Raw genomic sequence first — 14,510 nt, 5'->3', positions numbered from 1 at the left:
ATTCAGAAGTGATCACAGTCTTACGAGATGCTTGACCAACAGATAATTGGATACAAGCAGGTTTCATTTTTACTTCCTTGTCCGAAGTAAAGCAAATATTGTGATCACGAAATATTTCGCTTTCCAGATTTCAACGGAAATATCCATTTTAACCATCACTGAATCCATTTTGACTAGTTTCGGCGTGACGTATATACGTACGTATATATCTCGAATAACTCAAAAACGATTAGCCGTAGGATGTTGAAATTTGGGACTTAGGATTGTTGTAACATCTAGTTGTGCACCTCCATTTTTGATTGCAATCGACTAAACCAAAAGTTTCCAAAAAAGGTTAAATCCAAAACAATTTGGATTTTTTACTTTTTCTTAACTGCAGTAATAAGCTCTCATTGAGAGCTTTTCAATGATATAACACAAGTGGTACTTATTTTCATTGGTTACAGAGTTACAACCAAATAAAATTTTAATTAATGAAATATTTGGATCTTAGGGGAAAGCACATTGGTTCGAATCAAACTTCATCACCTTTTTTTTTTAACTTAAATTTATGGAGATTTATTGATAATTTTTAACCTCTTATTGTAAAAAAAAAATTTAGGATAATTAATAATTCAACAAAAAAAATATTTTTGAAAAAGTAGAAACTTCTGAGTTTCTAATGAAATAAAGTTTTATGTACTTTTCATTTTAAAAAAATGTGTAAATGTAATTTAATAAGCGTACAATGAAGTCATATAGTGTACACATCAGATTTTTTATGAAACCTTATTAGGATAAAAGAATATCCTGAAACAGTATAAATAAAAACTCAAATTCTTCTGAATAAATAGTTTATATTTTATTTTTTTCATTTCCTGGGCTGTAAATGAAACTTTTTCATTTCCAGTGTTTACATGCTGTTCCTGGGTTATATATATATATATACACCTATACACGTATGTGTATAGGTGTATGCACGTACGTACCTATGAACGTACTCTTTCTACACGTACATATATACATATGTATAGAAAGAGGGAGAAGTAATTGTATATGAGTGTATAATGTTTGCAAATACGATTCTGATTTTAGTGCCTAAGAGAAGAAATTATGTACTCTACAAACTTGATATTATTGAGTAGCGCTTTAAATCAGTACTCGCACACGCATGTCTTGTTAACAAGCCTGTAAACCTGTGCTAATTAACAAGAGCTGAGGTGGAATACGTAGGTCGTGATTTCGAGCTTTCGACACTTGTTTGTATAGAGTACAAAGCTAAACAACACGTCATACGACAGTTGATTGCATTATATTTCACAACACGCTGTAATGCTGTGTTAAATTATCATGATATGGCTGACTTGATGCAGTTCAATGTTTTATTCATGTGAATAAATTTATGTGAATGTGTGAATATTACTCATAAGGAATTTTCTTTAACAAGCTTATTTATTATAAGCTTATCGCTATTATTTGTTACTACGTATTGTATTTTTATGTTACAACGCAGCTTATTATAAAATAATTCTGCCACCAAAATACGTATATCAGTAAGAAAATTAATCGAGTTCAACGATTTTGCTGTTGACAGTAGTTAGATAGGGAAAAAGAAAATATCATTAAACGATTTTACGTAAATAAGACGAAAATAATTTTTTTTATTTAAAAAATCATTTTTTTATGTATAACAAATAATTAATTTACGATAACTGTATATTCTTTTAAAAACGTTAATGTACACTGAAAAATCTTTATTCAAACCTTAATACTTTCTCTAGAGATAAAAATAGGCCAAAATTATTTATTTTCAACGTTTTTCATGTCATAGTTTTTTTAATGCGTATGCAAAAAAAAATTTTCATCCAACAAAGAAAAATAAATATAAAACTTTATCTGCACGTAGTGGAAAAAATAAGTTGTAATGAAGGATCTTTACTGACTAAATTTGGATATACGAAATTGAAGTCACTTTTTATAGCTGTTTTTCTACAAATTAAATATGCTACAGAGCATATTTCTTATTAATCAAGAGCATCATTATACTTGAATTTTTGTGGTCTTTAATTAAAAAGTTTACACTTTCTAAAGGATTTTTTTATCATTTTTAGAAATATTTTATGTGTTACAAATTTTTGAAATTTAACTGCTTGGATTTGTTGCTAAGAAAGAAATTCAGTGTAAAAATATATTTAAATAAAACAAAAATAAAAAAATTGAGAGAAAAAAGAATAGTAAATCAAATATTTAAGATAAAGAACCATTATATAAACATTAGGTTAAAGGATTTCGTTATTTACTCGTATGTAGAAAATTTACTAAAGATGGGGGAAATAAGATAAGTCAGCAAATGTGGACTAGTACAACGAATAATTAAGTAGTCTATCAGAAGTACATAAACGTTATAGTCTATGCACAATGAAACTATTTGCGTCAACTGAGATAATCAAGAAAACAGATTTAAAAAACTTCCGTGAATATAATTAAACATTCATGCTAATTGTAACCCAAAATAAAAGTTATAGATGTTAATAACATATCCACTAAAGCGTATTATTATTTTTTTTATTAATATCAAATATAAAAATAATTTTTAACGACTAAGATGAGAGACCAATTTTTTTTTGGCAAAGAGAAGAATTATTTTGAGATTAACATTATAATAAATAAAAAAGTAGCAGAAAATTGCTTTTTTTTTTCACCATCAGTACTACAACGGTCGATAGTCGAACAACTGCAATTTTAATTTATTACTCACAAAAACATAAGTAATTAAGGAAATGTAATAGAATAGAATAATAAATGAAAAAATCAAGACAGATAGTTTTGTATAACAAATTTCAAGGATTATTAAAATTAGGTAAACTGATCTGGTAATTTGTGCTACTAGACATTTTTGTGAACAAATATTGCGCTCACACAAATTTATATTACAAAAAAGCCTTTAGAATTACGAATTCAACTAGATATTATTGAATAAAATAAATTTACAGGATTTCGTCATCATCAACATCCTTTCCCTTCATTCAGTTCTTGTTATTGGGTTGAGCTGAGTATCACTAGACTTCCAACAAGCTGTCTTTCCACCATCATACCTCCTCGAAAACTTACTAGAACTTTATTCTCTTTATCAGATCTGCCTTTTCACAATCCTTTCTTTGTAGCAAATGCCAAAACCCATCTTATACTGCCCTTTTCAATTCACTTCAAATCAAATTTTAATTGAAAATTCAATTCTCAATTCAAATTGTACAAGAAAGGAGAACTTTCATGCAAAAAGATATCTACTAGTATGAAAAAGTTATCTAAGAATTAGAAAGATTTCTTAAAATTGCTTCTTCGTATATACCGCTCCAAAATATGGACAATAGGAAAAGTATAGCCTTCAAAAATTGCCTTCACAAGAGGAAGTTGGGTTTCAATTAAACACACATCTCAGAAATGGTCAACCCGAGACTGCAGAAGACTTCACTTACACTTGTACATATCATGCTCATTCATCCTCTGAAGTAATACTGACGGTGATTCCCGGAGACTAAAAACAGGGGGAAAAAGTCGCTTGTAAAAAGACAAACTAAGTCGATAAGCCATCTAGTAAGACACCCAGTCTTACTAGATGGCTCTTTACTCAATTGAGTAATGGCGGAATGTGTAAAGTCAAAGTTTGTAATGTATGAAATGCATTTAGCAATTATATTGAGAATAAAGAAGCGTCGTAGTTCATCTTCGTATTTTCAGTCAAGTAACTACCCGCATACAAATTTTTTTATCGTCCAAAGTACACTGGATCCATATGATTAATTCACTCAAATTTATTAGAAAGCAATCACTGTTCTTGCCATGCACTTAGGTCTTTATTTTGTGAAACCGCCCTTTATTGACATTAAATTCGTTTGTTCTACTATTGTTTTTATATCGTCTTAGACTTAAATATTTTGTTGTATAAATATCAGCATGTTTATCCAACTTATCCATACTGTTTTTTTTTTTTTTTTTGTTTTTTTTAGGATAATAATCTCATAATAAATTAAGAATTATAATGAATTCTTAATGAATTAAAAAGTATAATGGATTTTCTTTGGTAAATAATACACGATTTATATTTTCATGCATCATAAATCATTGCAATTAATTGCCTTTACCATGTAGCAACTGCATCAACAACATAAAAATTAAACAAGGTTGTTAAAAGTAAGATAATACACAGCAAAGTACAAATTTTTCCCCGCTGACAATCATAGCAGTTGTGCTCTGTCATACTATAAATAACAATTAATCATTAGGAAAAAAGTCCATAAAAGTAAAAAATTTCCTAAGGAATTTCCGTCAACCCTATTAAATTTTATGCGTTTCAAAATGTTAGACATTTAAAATATAAGTTTCTGTTATAAAACCAGTAGAGCGGTTTGATAAAGTGATAAAAGGAATTAAAAATTAAACGAAATTTTTTCCCATTGTCTCGGAGAAATATTTTCATTACTGGAATAGATGATAATTTTTAATTAATATCATCGTCATGAATATGCAACTATGCTAAATAATTTTAATAAAAGACTGCATTATTATACACCACTTTGGTTTAATGTAATATAAAAGGTTTTTTTTCTGTTCGTATGATTGTTCCATTTTTTTCTATAACCCGGAACTGTAAATCAGAAATAAAAAATTACCTCCTCATTCATTTTTTTTTTTCGTTAACGGCTGTTTATAAACATTACATTATAAATATTTACTCTTCGTCAACTGTCTGACTGTATTTTTTAGCCAAAACACACAATTAGTTAAGCAGATGATATCGTTCCTAAGTCAGGGGTTTATTAAAACGTAAGCTTAGTTTCACTAAGACGATATCGTTCGGTTTCCAAGTAAACTGATCCTAACACATAGATCCTATAGTAGCATTAATTAAACATGAGTTATTAAAGAAAATAAAGATAAACGAGAATATTAAAAAAAATCTAAGTATCTTTATTTTAATTCAAAGCAAGACCATGAGAAGTAACCTACAGTAACCGACGATTATAGCATATGTAAAATCCAAAGGCGGATCCTCCCTACAAGCTGCCGCTACTTGCCTTTTCAACACCTATAAACCGGCATGCGGAACACTTGCATGGGTTGCTACAAAAATGAGACCTCCAAATGACATTGCTTGTGATAATTATTATTTTTATTTTTTATTATTGATTATTCTACCATATCCATTTACTTTTGCTATTATTTATTTATTTAAAATTTTCGTTTATTATTAATTTTTTATTTCATTTGTTATTTATTCTGCTAAATTTATTTATTTAAGCTACTATATAAATTATTTTGTCTGAAATAATTTTATGTTCTACGTTTATAAAATATAGTACGAATTAACGTTTTAATTAACTAAATTAATTTTACGGTTATTATAGTAGGAACTTAATATATGTAGCACTCATAATTTTTTTTATAATAAATTTAAAAATGATTATAATTATATTACTTTTACTCACGATTCTTTGACACTTTATTTATTTACGTATGTTTTTTTACAATTTAATATTTTTATTTTGTAGTTTTGTAACCCTACAAAGCTCCTCAAAAGAGTATTATTGGTGCATACGTGCTATTTAGAAATAATTTCGTAAATAACTACGCCATGTCAAAGAAAATCATGACATTGCAGCCTATAATAAATAAATAACTCATTTCATATACGTTTATATTACGACTTTTTTTGTTTATAGCAAAACGTTAGTTTAACACTCTTGAAAAAAATTAACTTACACTTTCAAGACATAATTAAATAAATAATTTAGTATACTTCTTGAAAAAATATTAGGCACATATAATTTGATTTGTAATAACAAATTTTAAGAACATATTTCGTTACTATAATAATGACATCACAATTAGCTACGGTGCAAGTCATTGCAAATTAATGGATGTGACTTCTGTAATACACTATTTTGGCTACTGGTGGGAGCAAAAGTCGCTGAGTGATGTTAAGAACACTGGAGAGGATACCACAGCGCACTACTGATCCGCTTTCAGATATTACATACACTATAGTTACAACTAATATTTTTTATTAAATTTTAAGTGTTTTGTAATTTATTTTTTATTTTTTTCAGTCGAAGGGAGAAGGAACAGTCTTCAGTTTGAGATCAAGACGTCAACAAGATACATACCTTTCAGTCGAACTCGGTGGTTTAGATGCTGTTAAAATTGTTCACTCTGGAAGAAATGGTACGCAGACAATATTAGTACCTGCATCGCTCGGCGATGGAAATTGGCATCATCTTGCTTTAGGGTAAGTAATCTTTTCCTCCTCTTATACTTTGGGCTGATATGAAAAATTAATTTATATAAATTTTTGTTTTTTCATAGAAATTTTAAGTGAATTTTTATGCGATGTATCCCATGATTTTTAGATAAACCTTTGTTCGAAAAGAAATTAATTCGTAACTGAAATTTATGTGTTTGTACGTATCTATATTACTTAGAGTAAGGGAAATTGTGAACATATTTATAAAATAATAATAAAAATAATTACAAATATTAATAAAGATAATTACAAATATTTACATAAAGTACGTTATAAATGGGAACTTTTCTATTATCTAATAGAAAAATTGTTATTAAAATGTATTAATGTTTATGAATAGCACAGTAATCTACTAACAAAATGAATCTTTTTGCTGATCTCCATGGCGGAGTGGCAGCGTCTCGGCCTTTCATCCGGAGATACTGTGTTCGAATACTGGTCAAGCATGGTTTTTCATCGATACCCATTAAATACAAAATAATGAATCTTAAGTGGATTAAAAATTAGTTGTCGAGAATATTTTTTTCTACAAATTAAGCATTAAGAATGTTCTGTAAAAAATATTGTTTTATATTATTTACCCAAATCGTTAAGTAAAAAAGGAATTTTGCTTATTCCATATTTCAAGTTCTAATTTACCCCCATAGACTAATCAAAGAGTGGATTTTTTAAAGACAATTAACTTTTTCTTTTAATTTATTGCTAGAGAAGTGTCGCAGTGATCGAGAAAGTAGGAGGCTTAAACAAGACTCCTTAGTTTGACGAAATAAGATAACAGCATAAGATGCTTTTTCTGTTATCATTTATCACTATCGAATACATAATATGCCTCTTTAACGGCATCTTTCGGACGACGCATTTCCCATCAGAGTGGAAGATATCACAAATAACGATAGTCCCAAAACCGGGCAAACCTGTAGAAAATGTATCTTTGTATAAAACTATCAGCCTTTTAACTAATGTCTCTAAGTTATTTCAGAGGCTGTTCTTCGGACGAATTAGATCTATTTTAGTAGAAAGGGTTGTTTTTCCTGACCACCAATTTGGTTTCGGGAATGGGCACTCCAGCATTGAAAAAATCATTGAATTTTTGATGTAATTACCAGTTGTTTGGAAAGGAAGAAATACTGCTCGGCGGTATTTTTGGATGTCCACCAGGTTAAGGCATAGTTGGATAAGGCTTTCGATAAGGCATAGCTGCCTGAATTACTTTACAAGGTTAAAATGAGCCTGCCACAACCATATTATTTGCTATTACGTAACTACTTTGATGGATGGTTCTCACAGATTAAATATAGCCAAGAGTATCAGGCTTTTTTGATATGAAATCGGGGGTTTGGTATGGCTCAGTGTTCGGCCCGGTTTTGTATTCAATCTACTCTGCTGATCTTCCTAGCACGGAAAATATCACTCTTACGTTCTTTGATGATGACACGGCGATTATGGTGGTTGACGTTAACCCAACAGTAGCGTTGGAGAAATTGCAATCGAAGTTAGACCTTTTCAGTGAAAGGCTAGTCAAATGGAAGTTATATATTAAAATTAAAAAGTCGAATCATGTGATGTTTGCGATGAGGAGGGGAGTTTGCGTATGAGTCTGCATAGATAGAGTTCGTATCTTCCATATTCGGATAACGTACGATACCTAGAACTTCATTTGAGCCACAGTCTTACATGGTAAAATCACGTGAGAGAAAAGAGAATACAATTAAATATCAATCTTAGACGGTTGAAATAGTTATTAGAAAGAAGGTCCATGTTATCGTTAAATAAAAAACTGTTGTTGTATAAGGCGATTTTAAAGTCAAATTGGGCCTACGGAATACAACGTTGGTGTTTGGCAAACAGTAACAATATCGACATCATTCAACGATTCCAGAACAAAGTGCTGAAGAACATTTCGGAGACCCCATGGTTTGCGATGAACAAGGAGATCCACGATTATTTAGGGATGCCATCAACTCGTGAAGAAATCCACCGGCTAAGTTTAAAATATGTACTTAAGCTTAGGCACACAAAAACCATATGGCTGTTAATTTTTAGGATAATAGCGAAGGTATGAGAGATCTAAAGAGGTTGCATGTATTGGATATAGAGGCTGTTGTACATTGAATATCATCCTTCTGTTACTTAAATTTTTATTTGTAACCAGTGTTAATTTGTTGTCTTCTTTTTTCTCATGCATGACTTGAAAAAAATTTTTTTTTACTTAAATTACTTGTTCTGTTTTGTTAGCCATTAATTTTATTGTTCTTAAAACCTATGATAAGTTATGTTATCATTTAACTGTTTTGTTCTTAACAGTTAATGTCGAATTGTGTGTACTTTGTTACACCACTGAACTTTGTTTATACGTTTATATTGTCTAGGAAGGTATCATTGGATGCCTCCCTTTCACGTCGTTATTGCACTGAACAATTAACTTATATTTTCCTTGTTCAGGAAACTGATTGTAAATAAAGCAATACATAAAAAAAAAATTTAGCTTGCAAGATAAAATTTTAGATATAAAACTATCTGGTTTATGTATTTATTAAATTATTAGCAAAAAAAAATTAGAAATTCATTTTTAGAGATTTAACGTAGTAAAAAAGGGTTCCTTAAAACTAATTTTATTTCTTTTTAAATAAATAACCAAACCTTTCTTTCAGATCAACCATTATTTATATTGTAATTATCACTACTACCGCGAATCTTAGCTCTGGGTGTGATATTTTTGTCACCGTCAAAGAAAAATTCAAATACATCCGCTGAAAAAAAATAAAAAATTAATCAGGAAAAGATATAATATAGTTACTTCGTTATGTAAACTGTCAATTTTTTATTATTTCCGTCGTATTTTATTTCGTAACTGTTTTGAAGTTTAGAATGTTTCTTAATTTTCATTAAACGGTAAAAACAATCGCGTATCCCAGTAATGTTATGTATATATATATATGATAAACAACACAATAAGAGAGTTAATTTTTGATACTACTGGAAAAAGTAGAACTAAAAGGAAGTTAAAGAAAAAATAGTAATTAGTATTGTTTAATTATTTTATCTTAATTGCATAGTCGAAGGAATCAGTCAACATTACCATTATGATAAAAGATCAAAACAGAAATTAATTTTGTTTAGAAATATAACAAATTTTATTTTTACAGTAAAATACTGTGAATTTTAAAATAGCAAATTATAACAAGAAAGAAAGTAGTGCATGAAAAATTATTGTGTTTCATTACCTTCACCATGTGAATTTATGTTTGCCTGTAGGTATATAACACGTGAGCAAATTCCTTTTTTTACTTCCCTGCACAAAACACTTTTTTATGATTCATTTCACGAATGTAATGATATATTTAGAATCTATTTTACCCTGAGGTGTATATATATATATATATATACATATTCACATGTATTCACACTCGTGCGGACGCATCCCTTTGGGGGATATATTTCGTTTTAATTGATGTGTGATTTTTTTTTCATATTTCAATTTAAAATCCACCTCAATATCGAACGTATAGAAGGACGTTTTGAGTCACTCATTTCTATTGTTTATCATACATATATATATATATATATATATATATATATTATAGAGATCTGATGGAGAAAAGACAATAGGGCGAGTGTTCTGCAAATGACAATGCATCCCAGCAGCTGCCCAGTAAGTTGAGTTGATTTCGCTTTTCCATTCGTTATCCCTTTCCAACATATATATATATATATATACATTTCTCTCACTTTCAGTTTGATTTTCTCTTGCACAATATCTCTCTCTTTACAATTTCAACAAAACCCACAAAGCCAATAGGGACAGATATATTATGTGTGTAAGTGTGAATAAATACTTTAGTATGTGTGTGTTTTATATGCTTAACGGTTATCAACAAACGTTTGAAATGCAAACGTATAAAATACATTCAGAAATATCTAAATGTGATTATTTTGTACGGAACTGTAAATATCGCTTAGTTTAATTACATACCAATTTTCACTCTTCATAGGCAAGTGTTAAGTTTTTTTGTTTTTTACCACCAAATACACGTAGAAATTACAGTTCACTGGAATATATTTTTTTAATAACACATTAAATTATAAAATTTCTATTAAATATTATTACTATAGCAAGTATAATAATTAAAAACGTAACTTTTTTATCAAACCAAAAACTTCACAAAATTCTTACTAAATAATCTCATTATACTATTTTAATTCTCTAAGTTATTGTTGCAAGTTATATTTGGAAATTTTGTCAGCAATAAATACAATTATTTATTACATAGTAACATCAAAGATTATTGTTTTCATACGAGTAAATAATTAAAGTATAAAAAGATTATTTCCATATTTATGTCTGGATACATGTAAGAGGGCACACACATTTGTGTGTACACTTTAAAAATTTTCTTACACTACTTCAACAAGAACAGATTAAAATTAATAACATCATTTCAGTTTTATGTAAGTTACTAAACCTATCAACTTTTCTTTTCAGTAGCGTTATTAAAATTTAGTTGAAATTACGTTGTTTTACAACAATTGAATGAAATACAAGCCTACCTGTCAGATGACTCAATAAACCGTCGTCTGTCTGAACGAACTTTCTAGAATTTCAAACTTATTATGTTATAGGCTACGCTACTCTGAAAATTATTATTATTTTCAGAAGCACAGACTGAACTTTTCAATGAATATATTATTTTCCTTTACCTGTTTTAGACAGTATTTCATAGTGTGAAGTTAGGTTTCTTTGTTTTTTCTGCCCATTTGTAATGTACAAAATTATAATAATTAGAAAGATTTTTTTTATAAATTGAATTATTATAAAAACTATTAACTTATTTTATATTTTTTTTTTATGGAAAAATCAATGTAAATTTTAATTGTAAAAGAAATCATCAGGTTGCCTCTTTCATAGTAATAAGATTTTTAAATCTCATTACCCTTCAAACATGGGCTGATAAAAATTTGTAGAATTTTTAACCTTTTTTCTGTACAAGCTTACTTTTATAGAAGTAAAAGAAAAACAAAGATAATACTTCCAACATTTTTTTCTTTTATTTTTATTACTTTCCTTTCCTCCCACCCAATCAACGAGGGTGGGACGTGGCTTCCGATTTTAGGGGATAAATTAAGACCGTAGTCCCGGTGGGAGATCACTCCGGAGGTTCCTCACTAGAGGCAAGGCGTAAAGACCGGAATCCCAGTGGGGGGACCCCCTTGAGATTCTCTGATTCAAGACATGGCATATCACCAAAAGACCGAGTCCTGGCTGCCTAGGGTGTACATTAGTTCTCGACGAGGCACTTTAAGGCGAAGGCACTCCCTGGAGCTGTTAAGGCTTAGTTGTGTATCCGGTTCCGGGGGAGGGGATAAGAAATAATCCACTCCAAAAAAAAAAAAAAAAAACATCTTTCGGAATACAAACAATAACCTTGATTATATAAGCACATTTGTCATTTATTAATAATAATTTTAATAATGTTAGTACTTAATTTAATAATGTAATAATGTTTAATAACAACATTATTATTAATAATAATGTTAATTTTTTTTTTTATAAATGACAAATTTTTTGACGGTAGTTATAATTTTATAACTTTGACATAAAATCCCATGAACCACGAGTTATCAATCTCTCTGTTTCCATATTAGAGTAGGAGTATTCATAAATGAAAAAAATTCACACCCAAGAATTCTATGTTTAATTTCATAAGCTATACTGATAATTTATATATTTTTTTAATAAAAATATTTATTTCTACGTATATTATATTACATAAATTAATAGTTGATATATTAAATTCTTGATTTATTCTATGTCTTGCATTAAATTACTGCTTTAGTATACTAATTCCGTTACATTTTTACAGATTCGTTTGGAGCTTATTAACTAGCTTCATTACGACGGTAAAAAGTTTAAGAGTGATTTTATTTGTTCGCGATCACATTTTTTTAATTTTTGCAATCTCGTTTCATCATTAATATTTCTCGAAAAAGAATTTTAAAATACTAAGAAGAAAAGTGCACATTTTCATTAATGTTCAGTCTACTTGACTTAACTCACGTGAGAAACAAACAAAAAAGTTTTAAATATATACACTATTATTATTAAATAAATTGGCAGATGAAGGATATTTTTAAACCTTTTACGTTTAATAGAAGGACGAATTTGAAATAAAATTTGAAATAAAAAAGATTACTTTTCATTATTTTTTCTTCAGTTTTTTATGTTTAATTTAGAACGACTAATATAATGTACGATGGTATAATTATGTTTTTATACATTTAACAGTAATAAATAGATATTTAAGCTATTTTTTTAAATTTTCTATTAACATCAAAAGTTTTTATTTTGATGTGTAGGCAATAGCAATGAGAATTGTTTGTTATATAATGGTAACGTAAAAAAACTCGTATAATGAACATATCAAACGCGTGTAATACTGTTTCATTTCTAGAATTTTTTTTTAATTTTTACTACCTTGTACTTCGTACAAGGAATCGCGAAAAATTTCAGATTTCAAAGGAAATATCCATTTTGACCATCCCAGTCAGTCTACTTTCGACTTGACGTCTGTACATACGTATATACGCATGTATGTCGCATACCTCAAAAACTATTACACGTAGAATGTTGAAATTTTGGATTTAGGACTGTTGTATCGTCTTGTTGTGCACCATCCCTTTTTACTACAATCAACTGAACCAAAAGTTTTCAAAAAAGCCCAAAATCCAAAATATTTGGATTCTGGATTTTTTTTAACTACAGTATTAGCCCTCATTGAGAGCTTTTCAGCGATGTATCATAAGTGGTACTTATTTTTATTGGTTCCAGAATTATAACCAAATAAAATTTTTATTAATGAAATATTTGGATCTTACAAGGGAAAGGTATATCGGTTCAAATTTGACTTCATTTCATTTTTTTTAACTTTTTTTTTTTATTTAAATATATTGATTTATTAATAATTATTAACCTCTGGTTGTAAAAAATTTACGATAAATAATAATTCAATAATAACAATAAAAAAAAAATATGAAAATCAGAAGGTATTAATGAAATACAGTTTTATGTACTTTTAAAAATGTGTGTATGTAATTTAATAGGCTACAAGAAAGTCAGTTGGATTCCACATCATATTTTTAAATTTCATTTCATTTTTAAAAAAGAGATTTCAATGTAACAATAAGACGTTATAAAATTTCTCATTGAGATGAATGATGTTTTTAGCCCCGTAACTTTTCCTTAAGAGGTAAGGAAACAAAACACACACACGCACACACAAGAAAAATGTTTTTTTTTTTTTTTTTTTTTTTTTTTTTTTTTTTTTTTTTTTTAATTAATACTAATATTATCAAGTAAATTTTTCATACATTTTTATTTCCAGACTCAGAATTAGCCAATCGTCAGATACTTCATTAAACATTACATCAACTTTCATTAAAATGTTTGAATTATTTTTAAACTAATTCATATAACTTAACGAAACTATAAAAATTGTCAAATAATAAAATATTTTAAAGTCTACTTGAATGATTACCTTTTACATTTCTTATGTGTACTCTTTATTCCTTTAATATAATAAGTCTGGCGTATTTTATCAAAATATATTTTAGTAATATAATTAAAATATATTTACGTTAATTTTTTTGATATCTGTAAAAGTTTAATGTAATTTTCGGTATACAGTAAAACACAAAAATTAAATATGTATTTGCACTAATTCTTGTTGCATTCCATACTTGTTACTTAAAATTATTTTTTTTATTAATTTTAGGAGAAGATTTTTCCAACATATTATAAGTTTTAAAATTTCAATTAAATTAGAGAAAGTTTATTACTATCTGATGAAAGAGATACTTCTTAAATCCGTACTCTTGTAAATGAAAAATCCATTAACTAAAAGTAGACAAAAACCATTTTAGAGTGACAAATTTAAACTTGTGGAAAAAATAGTACAAATAACTGATTTTAGCATGTTCACACACGCGCGAGCAAACACACACACACACATATATATATATTACATACATACATGCTGTCGTACATGAAGTAACAGTTTAAAGGGAGGGAACCTCTGTGACATGTTATTAGAGGAATTGATGGAAAAGTTAATATATTTGACGGCGGTTTCTGACCGCAGAAAGCTAAAAATGAGTTAACAGAGTATAACGTCATTTGCTAATGATCCTTCGTATTATTTCAACATCAATCTTTGCTATATTTAATGAAAAAGTT

The 14,510-nt window shown here is 28.3% G+C and overlaps 1 protein-coding gene across 3 annotated transcripts in view; it reads left to right on the top strand.

Annotated features, from left to right (window-relative positions):
• Positions 1-14,510, top strand: part of LOC142324503 (uncharacterized) — a 985,220-nt gene that overhangs the window by 769,998 nt on the left and 200,712 nt on the right. For all 3 annotated transcript variants that reach the window (XM_075365329.1, XM_075365331.1, XM_075365330.1), the window contains exon 5: positions 6,087-6,265. In XM_075365329.1, coding sequence (XP_075221444.1) covers positions 6,087-6,265 — 179 coding nt within the window. The remainder of the gene's footprint in view (positions 1-6,086; positions 6,266-14,510) is intronic.

Source organism: Lycorma delicatula, chromosome 5 (assembly GCF_047948215.1).
Source record: "Lycorma delicatula isolate Av1 chromosome 5, ASM4794821v1, whole genome shotgun sequence".
NCBI classification, from domain to species: domain Eukaryota; kingdom Metazoa; phylum Arthropoda; class Insecta; order Hemiptera; family Fulgoridae; genus Lycorma; species Lycorma delicatula.
This window is presented reverse-complemented; position numbering and strand designations above follow the sequence as displayed.